Source organism: Heterodontus francisci, unplaced genomic scaffold, assembly GCF_036365525.1.
Source record: "Heterodontus francisci isolate sHetFra1 unplaced genomic scaffold, sHetFra1.hap1 HAP1_SCAFFOLD_638, whole genome shotgun sequence".
NCBI lineage: Eukaryota > Metazoa > Chordata > Chondrichthyes > Heterodontiformes > Heterodontidae > Heterodontus > Heterodontus francisci.
In genome coordinates, this window is record NW_027140532.1 from 120973 (window position 1) to 140305 (window position 19333).

Consider the following 19333-nt stretch of genomic DNA (forward strand, 5'->3'; position numbering starts at 1 on the left):
GCCATCACCATCCCCGGGTACGTCCTGTCCCACTGGCAGGACAGACCCAGCAGAGGTGGTGGCACAGTGGTATACAGTAGGGAGGGAGTTGCCCTGGGAGTCATCAACATCGACTCTGTACCCCATGAAGTCTCATGGCATCAGGTCAAACATGGGCAAGGTAACCTCCTACTGATTACCACCTACTGCCCTCCCTCAGCTGATGAGTCAGTACTCCTCCATGTTGAACAGCACTTGGAGGAAGCCCTGAGGGTGGCGAGGGCACAGAATGTACTCTGGGTGGTGGACTTCAATGTCTATCTCCAAGAGTGGCTCAGCAGCTCCACTACTGACCGGGCTGGCCGAGTCCTAAAGGACATAGCTGCTAGACTGGGTCTGCGGCAGGTGGTGGGGGAACCAACACGAGGGAAAAACATAATTGACCTTGTCCTCACCAATCTGCCTGCTGCAGATGCTTCTGTCCATGACTGTATTGGTAGGAGTGACCACCGCACAGTCCTTGTGGAGACGAAGTCCCGCCTTCACATTGAGGATACCGTCCATCGTGTTGTGTGGCACTATCACCGTGCTAATGGGATAGATTTCGAACAGATCTAGCAAAGCAAAACTGGGCATCCATGAGGCACTGTGGGCCATCAGCAGCAGCAGAATTGTACTCAGCCACAATCTGTAACCTCATGGCCCGGCATATCCCCCACTCTACCATTACCATCAAGCCAGGAGACCAACCCTGGTTCAATGAAGAGTGCAGGAGGCCATGCCAGGAGCAGCACCAGACATACCTCAAAATGAGGGGTACACCTGGTGAAGCTACAACACAGGACTATCTGCGTGCCAAACTGCGTAAGCAGCATGTGATAGACAGAGCTAAGCGATCCCATAACCAACGGATCAGATCTAAGCTCTGCAGTCCTGCCACATCCAGCCGTGAATGGTGGTGGACAATTAAACAACTAACTGGAGGAGGTGGCTCAACAAATATCCCCATCCTCGATGATGGGGGAGCCCAGCAGATCAGTGCGAAAGATAAGGCTGAAGCATTTGCAACAATCTTCAGCCAGAAGTGCCGAGTTGATGATCCATCTCAGCCTCCTCCTGAAGTCCCCAGCATCACAGATGCCAGGCTTCAGCCAATTCGATTCACTCCGCGTGATATCAAGAAACGACTGAAGGCACTGGATACTGCAAAGGCTATGGGCCCTGACAATATTCCAGCAATAGTACTGAAGACCTGTGCTCCAGAACTTTCCGCGCCCCTAGCCAAGCTGTTCCAGTACAGCTACAACACTGGCATCTACCCTGCAATGTGGAAAATTGCCCAGGTATGTCCTGTACACAAAAAGCAGGACAAATCCAACCCGGCCAGTTACCACCCCATCAGCCTACTCTCAATCATCAGTAAAGTGATGGAAGGTCTCATTGACAGTGCCATCAAGTGGCACTTGCTTAGCAATAACCTGCTCAGTGACGCTCAGTATGGATTCCGTCAGGGCTACTCAGCTCCTGACCTCATTACAGCCTTGGTCCAAACATGGACAAAAGAGCTGAACTCAAGAGGTGAGGTGAGAGTGACTGCCCTTGACATCAAGGCAGCATTTGACAGAGTATGGCATCAAGGAGCCCTAGCAAAACTGAGGTCAATGGGAATCAGGGGGAAAACCCTCCGTTGGCTGGAGTCATACCGAGTGCAAAGGAAGATGGTTGTGGTTGTTGGAGGTCAATCATCTGAGCTCCGGGACATTAGTGCAGGAGTTCCTCAGGGTAGTGTCCTAGGCCCAACCATCTTCAGCTGCTTCATCAATGACCTTCCTTCAATCATAAGGTCTGAAGTGGGGATGTTCGCTGATGATTGCACAATGTTCAGCACCATTCGTGACTCCTCAGATACTGAAGCAGTCCGTGTAGAAATGCAGCAAGACCTGGACAATTTCCAGGCTTGGGCTGATAAGTGGCAAGTAACATTCACGCCACACAAGTGTCAGGCAATGACCATCTCCAACAAGAGAGAATCTAACCATCTCCCCTTGACATTCAACGGCATTACAATCACTGAATCCCCCACTATCAACATCCTGGAGATTACCATTGACCAGAAACGGAACTGGAGTAGCCATCTCAATACCGTGGCTACAAGAGCAGGTCAGAGGCTAGGAATCCTGAGGCGAGTAACTCACCTCCTGACTCCCCAAAGCCTGTCCACCATCTACAAGGCACAAATCAGAAGTGTGATGGAATACTCTCCACTTGCCTGGATGGGTGCAGCTCCAACAACACTCAAGAAGCCCGACACCATCCAGGACAAAGCAGCCCACTTGATTGGCACCCCATCTACAAACATTCACTCCCTCCACCACCGACGCACAGTGGCAGCAGTGTGTACCATCTACTAGTTGCACTGCAGCAATGCACTAAGGCTCCTTAGACAGCACCTTCCAAACCCGCGACCTCTACCAACTAGAAGGACAAGGGCAGCAAATACATGGGAACACCATCACCTACAAGTTCCCCTCCAAGTCACACACCATTCTGACTTGGAACTATATCGCCGTTCCTTCACTGTCACTCACTGTTAGGAACTCCCTTCCTAACAGCACTGTGGGTGTACCTACCCCACATGGACTGCAGCGATTCAAGAAGGCAGCTCACCACCACCTTCTCAAGGGCAATTAGGGATGGGTAATAAATGCTGGCCTGGCCAGCGATGCCCACTTCCCATGAATGAATAAAAAAAAGTGTGTTCGTGATTGTGTGTGTCGATGTGGGTTGGTGTGTAGGTGTGTGTGTGTGTGTGTGTGTTGGTGTGTAGGTGTGTCAGTGTGTTACTGAGCGTGTGTGTCAGTGTGTGTAGGTGTGTTAGTGATTGTGTGTGTTGGTGTGTAGGTGTGTGTTCGTGAGTGTGTGTGTTGGTGTGTAAGTGTGTTACGAAGTGTGTGTGCTGGGTGTGTAGGTGTGTTGGTGAATGTGTGTGTCAGTGTGTGCTGTTGTGTAGGTGTGTTTTAGTGAGTGCGTGTGTCAGTGTGTGTTGGTGTGTAACTGTGTGCTAGTGAGTGTGTGTGTCAGTGTGGGTTGGTGTGTAAGTGTGTGTTCGTGAGTGGGTCTGTCAGTGTGTGTGGGTGTGTAAGTGTGTGAGTATGTGTGTCAGTGGGTGCTGGTGTTCAGGTGTGTAAGTGTGTTAGTGATTGTGTGTGTCAGTGGGTGTTGGTGTACAGGTGTGTTTTAGTGACTGTGTGAGTCAGTGTGTGTTGGGGTATCAGTGTGTAAGTATGTTACTGAGCGTGTGTGTCAGTGTGTGTTGGTGTGTAGCTGTGTAAGTGTGTGTTAGTGATTGTGTGTGTGTTGGTGTGTAGATATGTAAGTAAGTAAGTGTGTGTGTGTGTCAGTGTGAGTTGGTGTGCAAGTGTGTGTTATTGAGCATGTGTGTCAATGTGTGTTGGTGTGTAAGTGTGTGTGTCAGTGTGTGTGTCAGTGTGTGTTGGTTTGTAAGTGTGTGTTAGTGAGTGCGTATGCCAGTGTGTGTTGGTGTGTAAGTGTGTGTTAGTGAGTGTGTGTGTTGGTGTGTAGGTGTCTGTTAGCGAGTGTGTGTCAGTGTGTGTTGGTGTGCAGGTGTGTGTGTGTTAGTGAGTGTGTGTAGGTGTGTGTTAGTGAGTGTATGTGTCAGTGTGTGTAGGTGTGTTGGTGTGTAAGTGTGTGTTAGTGAGTTTGTGTGTCAGTCTGTGCTGGTATGTAAGTGTGTGTTAGTGAGCATGTGTGTGTGTGTGTCAGTGTGGGTTGCTGTTTAGGTGAGTGTTAATGAGTGGGTATGTCAGTGTGTGCTGGCGTGTAAGTGTATCAGTGGGTGCTGGTGTGTAGATGTGTGTTACTGAGTGTGTGTGTCAGTGTGTGTTGCTGTGTAGGTGTGTAAGTGTGTTACTGAGTGTGTATGTTGCTGTGCAGGTGTGTAAGTGTGTTACTGAGTGTGTGTTGGTGTGCAAGTGTGTTACCAAGTGTGTGTTGTTGTGTAAGTGTGTTACTGAGTGTGTGTGTCAATGTGTGTTGGTGTGTAGATGTGTAAGTGTGTTAATGAGTGTGTCTGTCAGTGTGTGTTGGTGTTTAATTGTGTTACTGAGTGTGTGTTGGTGTGTAGATGTGTAAGTGTGTTACTGAGTGTGTGTGTCAGTGTGTGTTGGAGTGTAGGTGTGTAAGTGTGATACCGAGTGTGTGTGTCAGTGTGCGTTGGTGTGTAGGTGTGTGTCAGTGTGTGTTGGTGTGCAGGTGTGTGTCAGTGTGTGTTGGTGTGCAAGTGTGCAAGTGTGTGCAGATTAGATGCTGTGCACTAAATGCGCCTCCAGCACCGAGTGAATGAAGGACAGTCCAGGAATCATTAACCCACGGGATCCTCCCTTGTGCCTGCAGAGACTGCTCACAATGCTCCCCACGGAGAAGGAGCTTGCGAAGATCCGCAACACCCAGCAAGCCAGCCCACACCTGCCCCTAGGCCCAGCTGAGCAGTTCCTTCTAACACTGGCCTCCGTCAATGAGCTACCTGCAAGACTGCAGCTCTGGTCGTTCAAGATGGAGTATGAAACAATGGAAAAGGTGGGGTCGACACAGAGCTTCAAACGGTGTGATGGTGGCGGGAGAGCTGAGGGATGGAGAGTGAGAGCACGGAGTGTTACAGTGAGGGGTGTGGGATATATCAGAGAGTGTTACAGTGAGGGGTGTGGGATATATCAGAGAGTGTGACAGTGAGGGGTGTGGGATGTATCAGAGAGTGTTACAGTGAGGGGTGTGGGATATGTCAGAGAGTGTTACAGTGAGGGGTGTGGGTTATCAGAGAGTGTTACAGTGAGGGATGTGGGATATATCAGAGAGTGTTACAGTGAGGGGTGTGGGTTATCAGAGAGTGTTACAGTGAGGGGTGTGAGATATATCAGAGAGTGTTACAGTGAGGGATGTGGGATATATCAGAGAGTGTGACAGTGAGGGGTGTGGGATATGTCAGAGAGTGTTACAGTGAGGGGTGTGGGATATGTCAGAGAGTGTTACAGTGAGGGGTGTGGGTTATCAGAGAGTGTTACAGTGAGGGGTGTGGGATATATCAGAGAGTGTTACAGTGAGGGGTGTGGGATATATCAGAGAGTGTTACAGTGAGGGATGTGGGATATATCAGAGAGTGTTACAGTGAGGGATGTGGTATATATCAGAGAGTGTGACAGTGAGGGGTGTGGGATGTATCAGAGAGTGTTACAGTGAGGGGTGTGGGATATGTCAGAGAGTGTTACAGTGAGGGGTATGGGATATATCAGAGAGTGTTACAGTGAGGGGTGTGGGATATGTCAGAGAGTGTTACAGTGAGGGGTATGGGATATATCAGAGAGTGTTACAGTGAGGGGTGTGGGATATGTCAGACAGTGTTACAGTGAGGGGTGTGGGTTATCAGAGAGTGTTACAGTGAGGGGTGTGGGATATACAGAGAGTGTTACAGTGAGGGGTGTGGGATATGTCAGAGAGTGTTACAGTGAGGGGTGTGGGTTATATCAGAGAGTGTTACAGTGAGGGGTGTGGGTTATATCAGAGAGTGTTACAGTGAGGGGTGTGGGATATGTCAGAGAGTGTTACAGTGAGGGGTGTGGGTTATATCAGAGAGTGTTACAGTGAGGGATGTGGGATATGTCAGAGAGTGTTACATTGAGGGGTGTGGGATATATCAGAGAGTGTTACAGTGAGGGATGTGGGATATATCAGAGAGTGTTACAGTGAGGGGTGTGGGATATGTCAGAGAGTGTTACAGTGAGGGATGTGGGATATATCAGAGAGTGTTACAGTGAGGGGTGTGGGATATGTCAGAGAGTGTTACAGTGAGGGGTGTGGGTTATATCAGAGAGTGTTACAGTGAGGGGTGTGGGATATATCAGAGAGTGTTACAGTGAGGGATGTGGGATATATCAGAGAGTGTTACAGTGAGGGGTGTGGGATATATCAGAGAGTGTTACATTGAGGGGTGTGGGATATATCAGAGAGTGTTACAGTGAGGGGTGTGGGTTATATCAGAGAGTGTTACAGTGAGGGGTGTGGGATATATCAGAGAGTGTTACAGTGAGGGGTGTGGGTTATATCAGAGAGTGTTACAGTGAGGGGTGTGGGATATATCAGAGAGTGTTACAGTGAGGGGTGTGGGATATATCAGAGAGTGTTACAGTGAGGGATGTGGGATATATCAGAGAGTGTTACAGTGAGGGGTGTGGGATATATCAGAGAGTGTTACAGTGAGGGGTGTGGGTTATATCAGAGAGTGTTACAGTGAGGGGTGTGGGATATATCAGAGAGTGTTACAGTGAGGGGTGTGGGGTATATCAGAGAGTGTTACAGTGAGGGATGTGGGATATATCAGAGAGTGTTACAGTGAGGGGTGTGGGATATATCAGAGAGTGTTACAGTGAGGTGTGTGGGATATATCAGAGAGTGTTACAGTGAGGGATGTGGGATATATCAGAGTGTGTTACAGTGAGGGGTGTGGGATATATCAGAGAGTGTTACAGTGGGGGTGTGGGATATATCAGAGAGTGTTACAGTGAGGGGTGTGAGATATATCAGAGAGTGTTACAGTGAGGGATGTGGGATATATCAGAGAGTGTTACAGTGAGGGGTGTGGGATATATCAGAGAGTGTTACAGTGAGGGGTGTGGGATATATCAGAGAGTGTTACAGTGAGGGGTGTGGGATATATCAGAGAGTGTTACAGTGGGGGTGTGGGATATATCAGAGAGTGTTACAGTGAGGGGTGTGAGATATATCAGAGAGTGTTACAGTGAGGGGTGTGGGATATATCAGAGAGTGTTACAGTGGGGGTGTGGGATATATCAGAGACTGTTACAGTGAGGGGTGTGGGATATATCAGAGAGTGTTACAGTGGGGGTGTGGGATATATCAGAGACTGTTACAGTGAGGGGTGTGGGATATATCAGAGAGTGTTACAGTGGGGGTGTGGGATATATCAGAGACTGTTACAGTGAGGGGTGTGGGATATATCAGAGAGTGTTACAGTGGGGGTGTGGGATATATCAGAGATTATTAGAGTGAGGGGTGTGGGATATATCAGAGAGTGTTACAGTGAGGGGTGTGGGATATATCAGAGAGTGTTACAGTGAGGGGTGTGGTATATATCAGAGAGTGTTACAGTGAGGGGTGTGGGATATATCAGAGAGTGTTACAGTGAGGGGTGTGGGTTATATCAGAGAGTGTTACAGTGAGGGGTGTAGGTTATATCAGAGAGTGTTACAGTGAGGGGTGTGGGATATATCAGAGAGTGTTACAGTGAGGGGTGTGGGATATATCAGAGAGTGTTACAGTGAGGGGTGTGGGATATATCAGAGAGTGTTACAGTGAGGGTTGTGGGTTATATCAGAGCTATTCCTATGTGCCCTGTTCTAATGTTCTGTCCATCGGTTTTTAGGACATTGCGGTGCCCCTGTTTAACCTGAAGCTGGCGATGGAACAACTGGCCGGCAACAGGACCTTCCACTGTATCTTAGCAACGCTGCTGGCTATTGGGAACTTCCTGAATGGCGTAAATGTAAGAGAACATTGACTTATCTGCCGTCACGGTCCTCTTCCTGTTTGTCGCGTGAAAACAGGACGTGTGCTAGCTCATGATTCTGCTTTGCCAGTGAATATTAATTTGAATTTTGTGCTCAGCAATGTCCCTGAGGTCACGACAGTCCCAGCTGGTTTTCCCAGGACAGGTACAGCACAGGGTTAGATACAGAGTAAAGCTCCCTCTACACTGTCCCCATCAAACACTCCCAGGACAGGTACAGTACGGGGGTTAGATACAGAGTAAAGCTCCCTCTACACTGTCTCCATCAAACACTCCCAGGACAGGTACAGTACGGGGGTTAGATACAGAGTAAAGCTCCCTCTACACTGTCTCCGTCAAACACTCCCAGGACAGGTACAGCACTGGGATTGGCTGCCCACTGATTTGGGAGCCTGAGTGCATCAACGAGGTGCAGCTGACAGTGCTGGTGGCAGTTGGAGGTTGCAGAGGTGGAGAGAGGAGCTACACTGAGCAAGGGAGAGCTTCTACAAACAAGCAGAGGAAAACTCCAACAACAATCACCTTTAAAAGAGAAGAAAGTGACATTCTTTTTTTGTTGGAAACAAGGCTTTGTCTGGAGGTGGGTGCTGAACACCAGTAATTTACTTTGGACTGTTGGGGGAGGAACAAGTGGCTGGAACAACAAGGGGTGGGGCTGCCAATTCAACAGGAGTCTGTGCTGCTGCAAAAGCACACAGGGAAGCTCCCTCCCCACCCCAATTGCCAAGCCTGGGTCAGCTGAAGCTGCCCAGCTAAACAAACGGAAGGGGATAGATAGTGCCTGGGCAGCTTCAGCTGACCCAGGTGAAGACGACTCCCCCAACCAGAAGACCGGAAGACCAACTTCAAAGACTGTTTTAAGTGTACTGTGAGCACCACCTCCAGAAAGCAAGTCATCCCTTCCAGCCTGCCTTTGCCTCTCCTCTATTACCTCAGCCTCTCCACTAACCTGTTGTTTGTTTGTTTGTCTTTTCAAATTTTTCTGTGAATCTGTTATTTAGTGTGCAAGTCCACAATTTGGGGTGGGTTTAGCTCTTGGACCCATGGCAAGCCCTTCATCACCGGTGGCGGGGCCCTCTACTACCTACGCAGCTGCAGCTTCTGTGGCTGCCCACGTGGCCCCGTCACCCTTTAAATTATTGACATGCAGCCATGGGGTGAAGAGCTATCCCCACCCCAACATGTCTATTGAGGCCTGCGTTAAGGCAATGGCCGTGGTTGTCGGCCCCTCGGCCATTGTTGCGGCCTCAAAGATGTATGGGAAGGCTGTGTTCTTTTTGAAGACCGAGCGGGCGGTGTCCCTGGCCCTGAGTAAAGGGCTCACTGTGGGGGGGACCTTCCTGCCAGTGGACCCTCTGGGGGCCACTGCGCATCGGATAATGTTGTCCAACGTCCCACCCTTCATTCCCAGTGAGCTCCTCCTCCCCCACCTGCACCATCTGGGGGAGGTGAGGTCGGGGATCACCCCAGTCCGGCTTGGTCTTCGGGAGCACAGCCTCCAACATGTCTACTCCTTCCGCCGCCAGTTATTTATGCAGCTGGCGCGGGAGGAGGACACGGAGGGCCAATTTAATGTGGAGTTCCAGGGGACGGCCTACCGCGTCTTTTGGACCTCGGACGGGGCGCGGTGCCACGTCTGCAAGGGGGTGGGGCATGTTCGGAAGAACTGCCCCAACCTCCCGGCCGCCAGCTCCACCTCGGCGGCCCAGAGTGGTTCCACAGCACCTCCTCCCACTCCCCTCGCACATCCAACAGACACCGCTCAGTCGGTTCCGGAGGCTGTGGTTTTCACAGCCTCTGGCGGGGAGGGGAGCGTCCGTCCGAGCGGAAGGAAGACGCGGGGAAAAAAGAAACATCGTGAGGCGCGTCCCCTGGACACTTTGACTCAACCCGAGCCTGAGCTCAGCCCAAAGCCCATTCCCATGGAATCCACCTGTCCCAGGGCTGGGCTCAGGCCCAGGGTGACGAAAAAAGGAAAAAAGGGTGCGGAGGCGGAGGCCTCTGATGACATGGAGGTCTCTGAGTCTCCGCGCCCAAGTGCGAAAAAGAGGAGAAGGCACCCCTCCACAGAAATAACACAGGGCCCTGAGGTGCAGGGCCCATCTGTTGGAGGGGAGCTGCCTCCTGTTTCTGGTCCTCAGGTGCCCCCTACCGCCACCACCAAGGCTGCAAAGTCCGGGCAGGTGCTCCCTATTCCTCAGGATGGAGGGGAGGGGATGGCCCCGGTACGTGAGGCCCCTCCTGAAGGAGTAAGTGGGGCCCTGCTTGTGGTGGGGGAGCCTGGGGAAACCGCCCATTCCGCCACTGCTACTGGGTCGGGTGTCCTGAATGAAGGGGAGGGCGAGGCCCCAGAGGGCTGGGCCTCCCAGCCGGAGTCCACCACCAACCAGGAGACACCCGACCCAGTTATAACTGAGAATGCTGCCCCATCTGCTGGGCCTGTGGGTGCTGGCGGAGCGGGAGATGGCCTCCTCTCGCCGCCTCCAGTCTCGGCTCCGGCTGGTTTCCCGGAGTCCGGAACTTCTGTCTCCCCTGGACCAGTCATTGGCCTGGGGATGGAGGTGGAGGGGGGTCCTGAACCGCTGGTGCCTACAGGCTCCAGTTTCACAATAGAACCCAGAGAGGACTCCTCCGCCATCGATCCTGGGGGTGGGATCGTGACGGAGGCGGGACCAGCTGGCGCGGCCGGGACGTCCGCCCCACAGTGTGTGGTGGGTGTGTCGGCCGCTGGCGGTGACGACCCGGAGGAGGATGGGGATTCGGTGCGGGGCACGGAGGATGATCTTGATTCCATCGCCAGTGAGGTGGTGGAGTCCCTCGTGCCTCCCACCGAATCTCCTCTCATCCCCACGGCGGAACTCCGGGATTTCCTCGCGGCTTGCAGAGGTTGCCGCAATAAAGTTCAGCTGGCCCTCGACCGTTGGTCGAATCTGGCGCTGATCATCCAGTCCGTCCGTGCCGCCCTTAAGATAGCGGGCAAGCGCGCGGACGTGAAACTGGTTGAGAGGCGCCGTTTTAATGTGTTCCTCAATGGGTTGCTGGGGGAGTGGAGGGCCAGGTGCACTTCCACTCCCTCCTCACAGTGAGCTGTTGGTGACGGGTTTTACGTACCTTTGACATGAAGATAACCATAGCCAGCCTCAACATCAACGGCAGCAGAGGGGCTCACCGCAGATTTCACAATCTCTCAGTCCTTAGGGAAGGGAGATACGCGGTGAGCTTTCTGCAGGAAACCCACACCGTTCCGGGAGACGAAGCCACCTGGCTCCTGGAGTGGCAGGGTGGGGTCTACATGAGTCACCTCACCCCTATTTCTAGTGGGGTGGCTATCTTGTTGGCCCCGACTTTTCAGCCGGAGATCTTGGGGGTCAAGGAGCTAGTGCCGGGCCGCTTGCTCCACCTCGCCGTTCGCCTGGGTAGCGTGCCGCTCCACTTTGTGAACGTGTACGCGCCCAGGCCCGGCGCTTTGCAAGCGCGCTTCTTTGAAGAAGTGTCCGCTCTCTTGAGCTCCATCGATAGCGGCGAGTGCATCATCCTCGGGGGGGATTTTAACTGCACCCTCGAGGTGGGGGATCGCTCCGGTCCCCAGCGCGGCCAAGCGTCGGTGGAGAAGTTGAGGGGACTGATCAGCTCCCTTAACTTGGTGGACGTCTGGCGGAATCTCCATCCCGACTCCAGCGCCTTCACGTGGAGGTCTGGAGGAGGGGGGTCGCGAATCGACCGCCTCTACATTTCGCAGGCGTACGTCTCCCGCGTCTCGGCGGCCTCCATGCGGCTGGTGCCGTGCTCGGACCACCGCCTGGTGTGGGCGGAGTTCACTCCGCTCCGCACGCGGGCGGGGTCCGCGTACTGGCACTTTAACAACCGGCTGCTGGAGGACGTGCGATTTCGGGACTCGTTCTGTCGATTCTGGGCCGACTGGAGAAGGAAGCAGGGGGGCTTCCCCTCCTTGAGGCTATGGTGGGATGTGGGCAAGACTCACATCCGCGTCTTCTGTCAGGAGTACGCGAAGGGGTCGACCAAGAGGCGTGAAGCCGAAGTCGGGCGCCTTGAGAGGGAGGTGCTCGACTTGGAATCCCGCCTCGGTCATGCCGTCGCGGACCCGGCCCTGTGGCAGGCGTACAAAGAGAAGAAGGGCGCGCTGAGGAACCTGCAGCTCATAGGGTCCCGAGGCGCGTACGTGAGGTCGCGGATCCAGAACCTGGAAGATTTGGACCGCGCCTCACCCTTCTTCTACTCGCTGGAAAAATGGCGGGGGGTCCGTAAGCAGCTCGTCGAGCTGCTGGCCGACGACGGATCCTCCATCACGGATCCGGAGGGAATGGGCCTCCTGGTCCGGACGTATTACAGTGCGTTGTTCTCTCCGGATCCGTCCAGCGAGGATGCGCGCAGAGTTTTGTGGGAGGACCTGCCGCAGGTCAGCCCGGAGGGCGCCGACGGATTGGAGGCTCCGCTCACGTTGGCGGAGCTGACTGGCGCCCTCCACCAGCTCTCGAGGGGCAAATCCCCAGGGCTGGATGGGTTGACCGTGGAGTTCCTCAGGGTGTTCTGGGACGTCCTGGGGGACGATTACGCGCGGGTCCTGGGGGAAAGCCTGGCGACCGGGGAGATGCCCCTCTCGTGGCGCAGGGCGGTCATCGTCCTGCTGCCGAAGAGGGGCGATCTCCGCCTGCTTAAAAACTGGCGTCCGGTCTCCCTCCTCAGCACGGATTATAAGATCTTTGCCCGGGCTATGTCTACCCGCCTGGGCTCCGTGCTGGCCCACATGATCCACCCCGACCAGTCCTACACGGTCCCGGGCCGGTCCATCCAGGACAACATCCACCTGGTCCGGGACCTGATCCATCTTTCCCAGAGGACTGGTCAGTCGGTCGCCTTTCTCTCCCTCGATCAGGAGAAGGCGTTCGACAGGGTGGATCACGATTACCTTTTCGGGACTCTGCGCGCTTTCGGACTCGGGCCGCATTTCGTGGCCCGGGTCCGACTTTTATACGCCGCCGCAGAGTGTCTAGTCAAAGTTAACGGGTCCTTGACGGCGCCCCTTCGATTTGGGAGAGGAGTGCGTCAGGGATGCCCCATGTCCGGCCAATTGTATACCATCTGTGTGGAGCCCTTCCTGTGCCTGCTTCGCAGGAGGTTGACGGGATTGGCTCTGCGCGAGCCGGCCATGCGGGTCGTCCTCTCGGCTTACGCCGACGACGTGCTCCTCGCAATCACAGATCCCGTTGACTTGCGGAGGATGCGCGACTGCCAGCAGACCTTTTCTGCCGCGTCCTCCGCGAGGATCAATTGGGAGAAATGTTCCGGACTCCTGGTTGGTCAGTGGCGGGTGGACTCCCTGCCGGAGGAGATGACACCTTTTGCGTGGAGCACCACGCACCTCCTCTATCTGGGAGTCCACCTTAGCCCCGCTGAGGAAGCCTGGCCGGCAAACTGGCAGGAGTTGGAGGCGAAAGTCACCGCTCGGCTGGGGCGCTGGACAGGACTGCTCCGAGTGCTTTCCTACAGGGGCCGAGCGTTGGTCATAAACCAACTGGTGGCCTCCATGCTGTGGTACCGGTTGGTCACTTTGGCCCCGCCCCCTGTATTTGCCACCAAGATCCAGAAGAAACTCGTCGATTTCTTCTGGGGCAAGAGGAAACACTGGGTCTCTGCCGCGGTCCTGAGTCTCCCGATCGAGGAGGGCGGTCAGTCGCTGGTGTGCGTCCGCACCCAGGCTGCGACTCTCCGCCTTCGGACCCTGCAGAGATACCTGTACGTCGAGCGTCCTCCCAGATGGTGTGCGCTGGCGACGTATTTTTTCCGCCAGTGTCACTGCCTTCAAGACGACACGCAGCTCCCGGTGGAGTCCGTTAGCCGCGCCTCTCTGAGGGAGTTGCCTGTCTTTTACCGGGATCTTTTCCGAGTCTGGAACATGGTCGCCTCCAGTCAGGGCGCTCCCCCGCCGGCGGAGGAGAGCGCCTCGGCTGTCCGGGCGGCCGACTCCGGGGACGGTCCGGCGGGCGGAGGAGTAGCCGAAACCCCCGGGACGCCCCTCACTGCGGGTGGCGAGGGGGCTCGGGAGTGCGGAGCGATCCCGGCCGAGCTGACCCCCGCTGGGCCGGAACTGCTCATCGGACCCAGGCCCCGAAACCCTCCTCGGGAGCCGGTCCCGCACAACCCGAGCCGCCTCTCGGGAATGCCCTCCGTGCCATTCCAATCGGCGCGGAGGGGTTTCCTGTACGGGCTGCTCCTGCACACTCTCCACTTCCTCGCCCTCGTCAGCCGGCCGGACACGCCCTGGCGGTCCGCGTTGCCATCTGGCGGCGAGGGGAAACCCCGATGGAGGTCTCTCTACGCGGGAGTCCTCCCCCTTTACATCGGGGACCTGGGGTGGAGGGTGCTGCACAGAGCAGTCCCGTGCAATAGGCTTTTAAGTAGGTTCACGGACTCCCAGGCCAGCTGTACTTTCTGCGGCCTGGACGAGTCCGTGTTCCACATTTATACGGAGTGTGCGAGGTTGCAGCCCCTATTTGAGTATCTGAAGGGGCTGCTCCTCAAATTCTGGCTGCACTTCAGTCCCACGCTCCTGATCTTTGGGCACCCGGTGCGGAGAGGCTCGGGCCGGGAGGAGGATCTCCTCGTCGGTCTGCTCCTGGGCCTGGCCAAGGTGGCAATTCACAGGTCCAGGTTGCGGGCCGTCGAGGGTTCCGTCCTCCCCGATTGCCTGCCCCTCTTCCGCGGTTACGTTCGCGCCCGGGTGTCCCTGGAAAAGGAGCATGCGGTGTCCGCCGGTACGCTTGAGGCCTTCCGCGACCGGTGGGCACCGCAGGGACTGGAGTGCATCGTCGACGCCGAGAATGGCATTTTAATTTGAGTTTTTTGTTTATTTATCTGTTTTAATAAAGTTATTTTAAAACTGTAAATATGTACATAAAGGGGGCCTGAGGGATAAAGGCCCCCTCGATGTGAAAAATATAAAAGGGGCCTGGGGTATAAAGGTCACCTTGTGGAAAAAAAAACAAAAAAAAAAAAAACGGGGGGTTAGATACAGAGTAAAGCTCCCTCTACACTGTCCCCCATCAAACAAAAAAAAAAACGGGGATTGGCTGCTCTCTGATTTGGGATCCTGAGTACATCAACGAGGTGCAGCTGACTGTGGCTGAGTGCAGAGGTTGGAGGCTGCAGGCTGTGTGACTGCTGCAAGAGGGAGACTCAAACTGAAACAAAAGTTTTTTCCAAATTTCAACAAAGGAAGGAAGGCAAAGAACTGGAAGCTCTTTTTGTGAGTTTGTTTTATCCTGAAGTCTTTTTCATTGATTGTTGGGGGTGGGGGAAAGAAGAGACCTGAAGACCTTGGGTGGGGCTGTATTGTTCAATAGGGAGCTCCTGTGTTTAACATCTTTGGATAGGGAGCTCCCTCCCCACCCCAACTACTAAGCCTGGGACAGCTGGAGCTGCCCAGGTGAAGAGACTTATTATCTGAACATCGAAGGAGGCGTGTGCCTGGGCAGCTTACAGCTGACCCAGGTGAAGACATCACCCCACCCCACCCTCCCAACTGGAAGACCAGCTACAAGACTTGTGCAATACTAACAAAGACTGATTCCTCTTGGCCTTCCTCTCCCTCAGCCTCTTCCCCTGTGCTACATCCTTTAAGTGTTACATTTTTGATTTATTGTATTTGCTCTTTTCTTTTTTTTTGCTCTCAACAAAGTGCCTGTAACTCTTCTACCCCATGACTTCTCAGTCCTCTCCGGTGGCAGGGCCCTCCTATGCTGCAGCAGCTGCGACAGCTGCTCCTGTGGCCCCGTCACCATTTAAAATCTTATCAAAGCATGGGGAGAAGAGTTACACCCATCCTAATATGACTATTGACGCTTGTGTTAAGGCAATGGCCGTGGTTGTCAGCCCCTCGGCCATTGATGCAGCCTCAAAGATGTATGGGAAGGCTGTGTTCTTCCTGAAGACCGAGCGGGCTGTGTCCCTCGCCCTAAGTACGGGGCTCACAGTGGGTGGGATTTTCCTGCCAGTGGACCCTCTGGGGGCCACTGCACATCGGGTAACCTTGTCGAACGTCCCACCCTTCATTCCTGATGAGCTCCTCCTCCCCCACCTACACCATCTGGGGGAGGTGAGGTCAGGGATCACCCCGGTCACGCTCGGTCTTCGGGAGCACAGCCTCCGACATGTCTACTCCTTCCGCCGCCAGCTATTCATGCAGTTGGCGCGGGAGGCGGTCTTGGAGGGCCACTTCAGTATAGAGTTCCAGGGGACGGCCTACCGCGTCTTTTGGACCTCGGACGGGGCGCGGTGCCACGTCTGCAAGGGGGTGGGGCATGTTCGTAAGAACTGCCCCAACCTCCCGGCCGCCAGCTCCACCTCGGCGGCCCAAGGTGGTTCCACAGTACCTCCTCCCACTCCCCCAACACATCCAATAGACACCGCTCAGTCGGTTCCGGGGGCTGTGGTTTTCACAGCCTCGGGCGGGGAGGGGAGCGTTCGTCCGAGCGGAAGGAAGACGCGGGGAAAAAAGAAACATCATGAGGCGCGTCCCCTGGACACTTTGACTCAACCCGAGCCTGAGCTCAGCCCAAAGCCCATTCCCATGGAATCCACCTGTCCCAGGGCTGGGCTCAGGCCCAGGGTGACTAAAAAGGAAAAAAAGGGTGTGGAGGCGGAGGCCTCTGATGACATGGAGGTCTCTGAGCCTCCGCTCCCCAGTGGGAAAAAGAGGAGAAGGCACCCCTCCACAGAAATAACACAGGGCCCTGAGGTGCAGGGAGGTGCGTCCTCCCAGATGGTGTGCGCTGGCGACGTATTTTTTCCGCCAGTGTCACTGCCTTCAAGACGACACACAGCTCCCGGTGGAGTCCGTTAGCTGCGCCTCTCTGAGGGAGTTGCCTGTCTTTTACCGGGATCTTTTCCGAGTCTGGAACATGGTCGCCTCCAGTCAGGGTGCTCCCCCGCCGGCAGAGGAGAGCGCCTCGGCTGTCCGGGCGGCCGACTCCGGGGACGGTCCGGCGGGCGGAGGAGTAGCCGAAACCCCCGGGACGCCCCTCACTGCGGGTGGCGAGGGGGCTCGGGAGTGCGGAGCGATCCCGGCCGAGCTGACCCCCGCTCGGCCGGAACTGCTCATCTGACCCAGGCCCCGAAACCCTCCTCGGGAGCCGGTCCCGCACAACCCGAGCCGCCTCTCGGAAATGCCCTCCGTGCCATTCCAATCGGCGCAGAGGGGTTTCCTGTACGGGCTGCTCCTGCACACTCTCCACTTCCTCGCCCTCGTCAGCCGGCCGGACACGCCCTGGCGGTCCGCGTTGCCATCTGGCGGCGAGGGGAAACCCCGATGGAGGTCTCTCTACGCGGGAGTCTTCCCCCTTTACATCGGGGACCTGGGGTGGAGGGTGCTGCACAGAGCAGTCCCGTGCAATAGGCTTTTAAGTAGGTTCACGGACTCCCAGGCCAGCTGTACTTTCTGCGGCCTGGACGAGTCCGTGTTCCACGTTTACACGGAGTGTGCGAGGTTGCAGCCCCTCTTTGAGTACCTGATGGGGCTGCTCCTCAAATTCTGGCTGCACTTCAGTCCCACGCTCCTGATCTTTGGGCACCCGGTGCGGAGGGGCTTGGGCCGGGAGGAGGATCTCCTCGTCGGTCTGCTCCTGGGCCTGGCCAAGGTGGCAATTCACAGGTCCAGGTTGCGGGCCGTCGGGGGGTCCGTCCTCCCCGATTGCCTGCCCCTCTTCCGCGGTTACGTTCGCGCCCGGGTGTCCCTGGAGAAGGAGCACGCGGTGTCCGCCGGTGCGCTTGAGGCCTTCCGCGACCGGTGGGCACCGCAGGGACTGGAGTGCATCGTCGACGCCGAGAATGGCATTTTAATTTGAGTTTTTTGTTGATTTATCTGGTTTTAATAAAGTTATTTTAAAACTGTAAATATGTACATAAAGGGGGGCCTGAGGAATAAAGGCCCCCTCGATGTGAAAAATATAAAAGGGGCCTGGGGTATAAAGGCCACCTTAAAAAAAAACGGGCGTTAGATACAGAGTAAAGTTCACTCTACAAAAAAAAATTTAAAAAAAAAAAAAACAGGGGTTAGAGACAGAGTAAAGCTCCCTCGACACTGTCCCCATCAAACACTCCCAGGACAGGTACAGCTCGGGGTTAGAAAAGAAAATGGGATTGGTCTGGGACTGGAGTCACTTCTCGGACCAGACAAAGGGCGGTTGGTTTCCTTTCCCTCTCGGGACACCAACTTGATTTTTCCATGCGCCAACAACTTCATGATAACATTTTTCTGCATCAGGATATCTATTTCCGAGATAATTAATTACAATTTCAATTTTCAGTCTGCTGCATGGTGATTTCAATTTATGTTCTCAGGATCATTAATCCTGGCCTCGGGATCAGTATTCCTGGCCTCGGAATCAGTGATCCGGCCTCGGGATCAGTATTCCTGGCCTCGGGATCAGTGATCCTGGCCTCGGGATCAGTATTCCTGGCCTCGGGATCAGTATTCCCGGTCACAGGGTCAGTGATCCTGGCCTCGGGATCAGTTAACCCTGGCCTCGGGATCAGTGATCCTCATCTGAGGATCAGTATTCCTGGCCTCGGGATCAGTAATACAGACCTCGGGATCAGTATTCCTGGCCTCGGGATCAGTAATACAGACCTCGGGATCAGTAATCCAGTTTGCTGGACGAGTCCTCTCGGCCTGTGGATTATGCGCCCAGTACCATAACCTTGACATGACCCTAACCTCGAGCCTGGTTTGCAGGCTTGAGGCCTGGAGTGTATCCTGCAGCCGGAGGAGGGATTGGGACTGACCCAGCCCACGCTGTCGGCGTCTGAACCTCTCGGACTGTTTCCCTTTGCCCAGGCTGTTGTTTTCTTCGTCCCTGCTGCAGGCGAAGGGGTTTGAGCTGAGCTACCTCGAGAAAGTGCCGGGGGTGAAGGACACGGTTCACAAGCGGCCTCTGCTCCACCACGCCTGCTCCATTATCATGCAGAGCTTCCCTGACACCACTGACCTGTACTCGGAGATCACAGCCGTCACTCAGTCGGCCAAGGTAAACCTCGTCGTCTCTCCCTCGGCCACCCTCACTTCCTTGATCCGTCTATCGCCCGTCTGTCTCGTTGTTCTAGGTCCGCCTTACGTCAAGTTAACTCTCTATTCGCCTCTCCCCGCTTCTCATTCCCTTTCTGCCTCCTTCCCGCTCCGTGGGCCGGGATTTTACGGGGCGGGATAGGCCGACTGCGGCCTTCCCGCCCAGAGGCCAATTGAGGCCGTTGAGTGGCCTTTTTTTTTTTTGGTTATTCGTTTGTGGGTCGTGGGCGTCACTGGCAAGACCGGCATTTGTCGCCCGTCCCTAACTGCCCTCGACAACTGAGTGGCTCGCTGGGCCATTTCAGAGGGCAGTTCAGAGTCAACCACATTGCTGTGGGCCTCGAGTCACATGTAGGCCAGACCGGGTAAGGACAGCAGATTTCCTTCTCTAAAGGACATCGGTGAAGCAGATGGGGTTTTTTATACAACGATCGACAATGTAACGGCCAGTTATGGGACCTCCTCCCGGCAGGGGGGAGGGGGGTGTCCCTCTGCCTCATGGGGAGGATGCCTTGTAAAACGAGGCGCCCTCCCTCCCTTGAAAGGGGAGGGGGGGGCGGTGTCCCTCCTCCACGGGCAATTTGTGGCACATGAAGGACCCCCCACCCGGAACCAATTCACCCCCTGGGAGCACCTCTCCCCCAAGTGGGCTGCAAGACCACCACCACACCACACCT

At 55.0% G+C, this 19333-nt stretch overlaps 1 protein-coding gene across 1 annotated transcript in view; it reads left to right on the top strand.

Annotated features, from left to right (window-relative positions):
• The window catches only part of LOC137360070 (FH1/FH2 domain-containing protein 3-like), a 67621-nt gene that overhangs the window by 33113 nt on the left and 15175 nt on the right, over positions 1–19333 (top strand). Inside the window, exons 3-5 of the mRNA XM_068025663.1 lie at positions 4393–4575; positions 7433–7552; positions 18457–18618. Of these exons, the coding sequence (XP_067881764.1) occupies positions 4393–4575; positions 7433–7552; positions 18457–18618 (465 nt within the window). The remainder of the gene's footprint in view (positions 1–4392; positions 4576–7432; positions 7553–18456; positions 18619–19333) is intronic.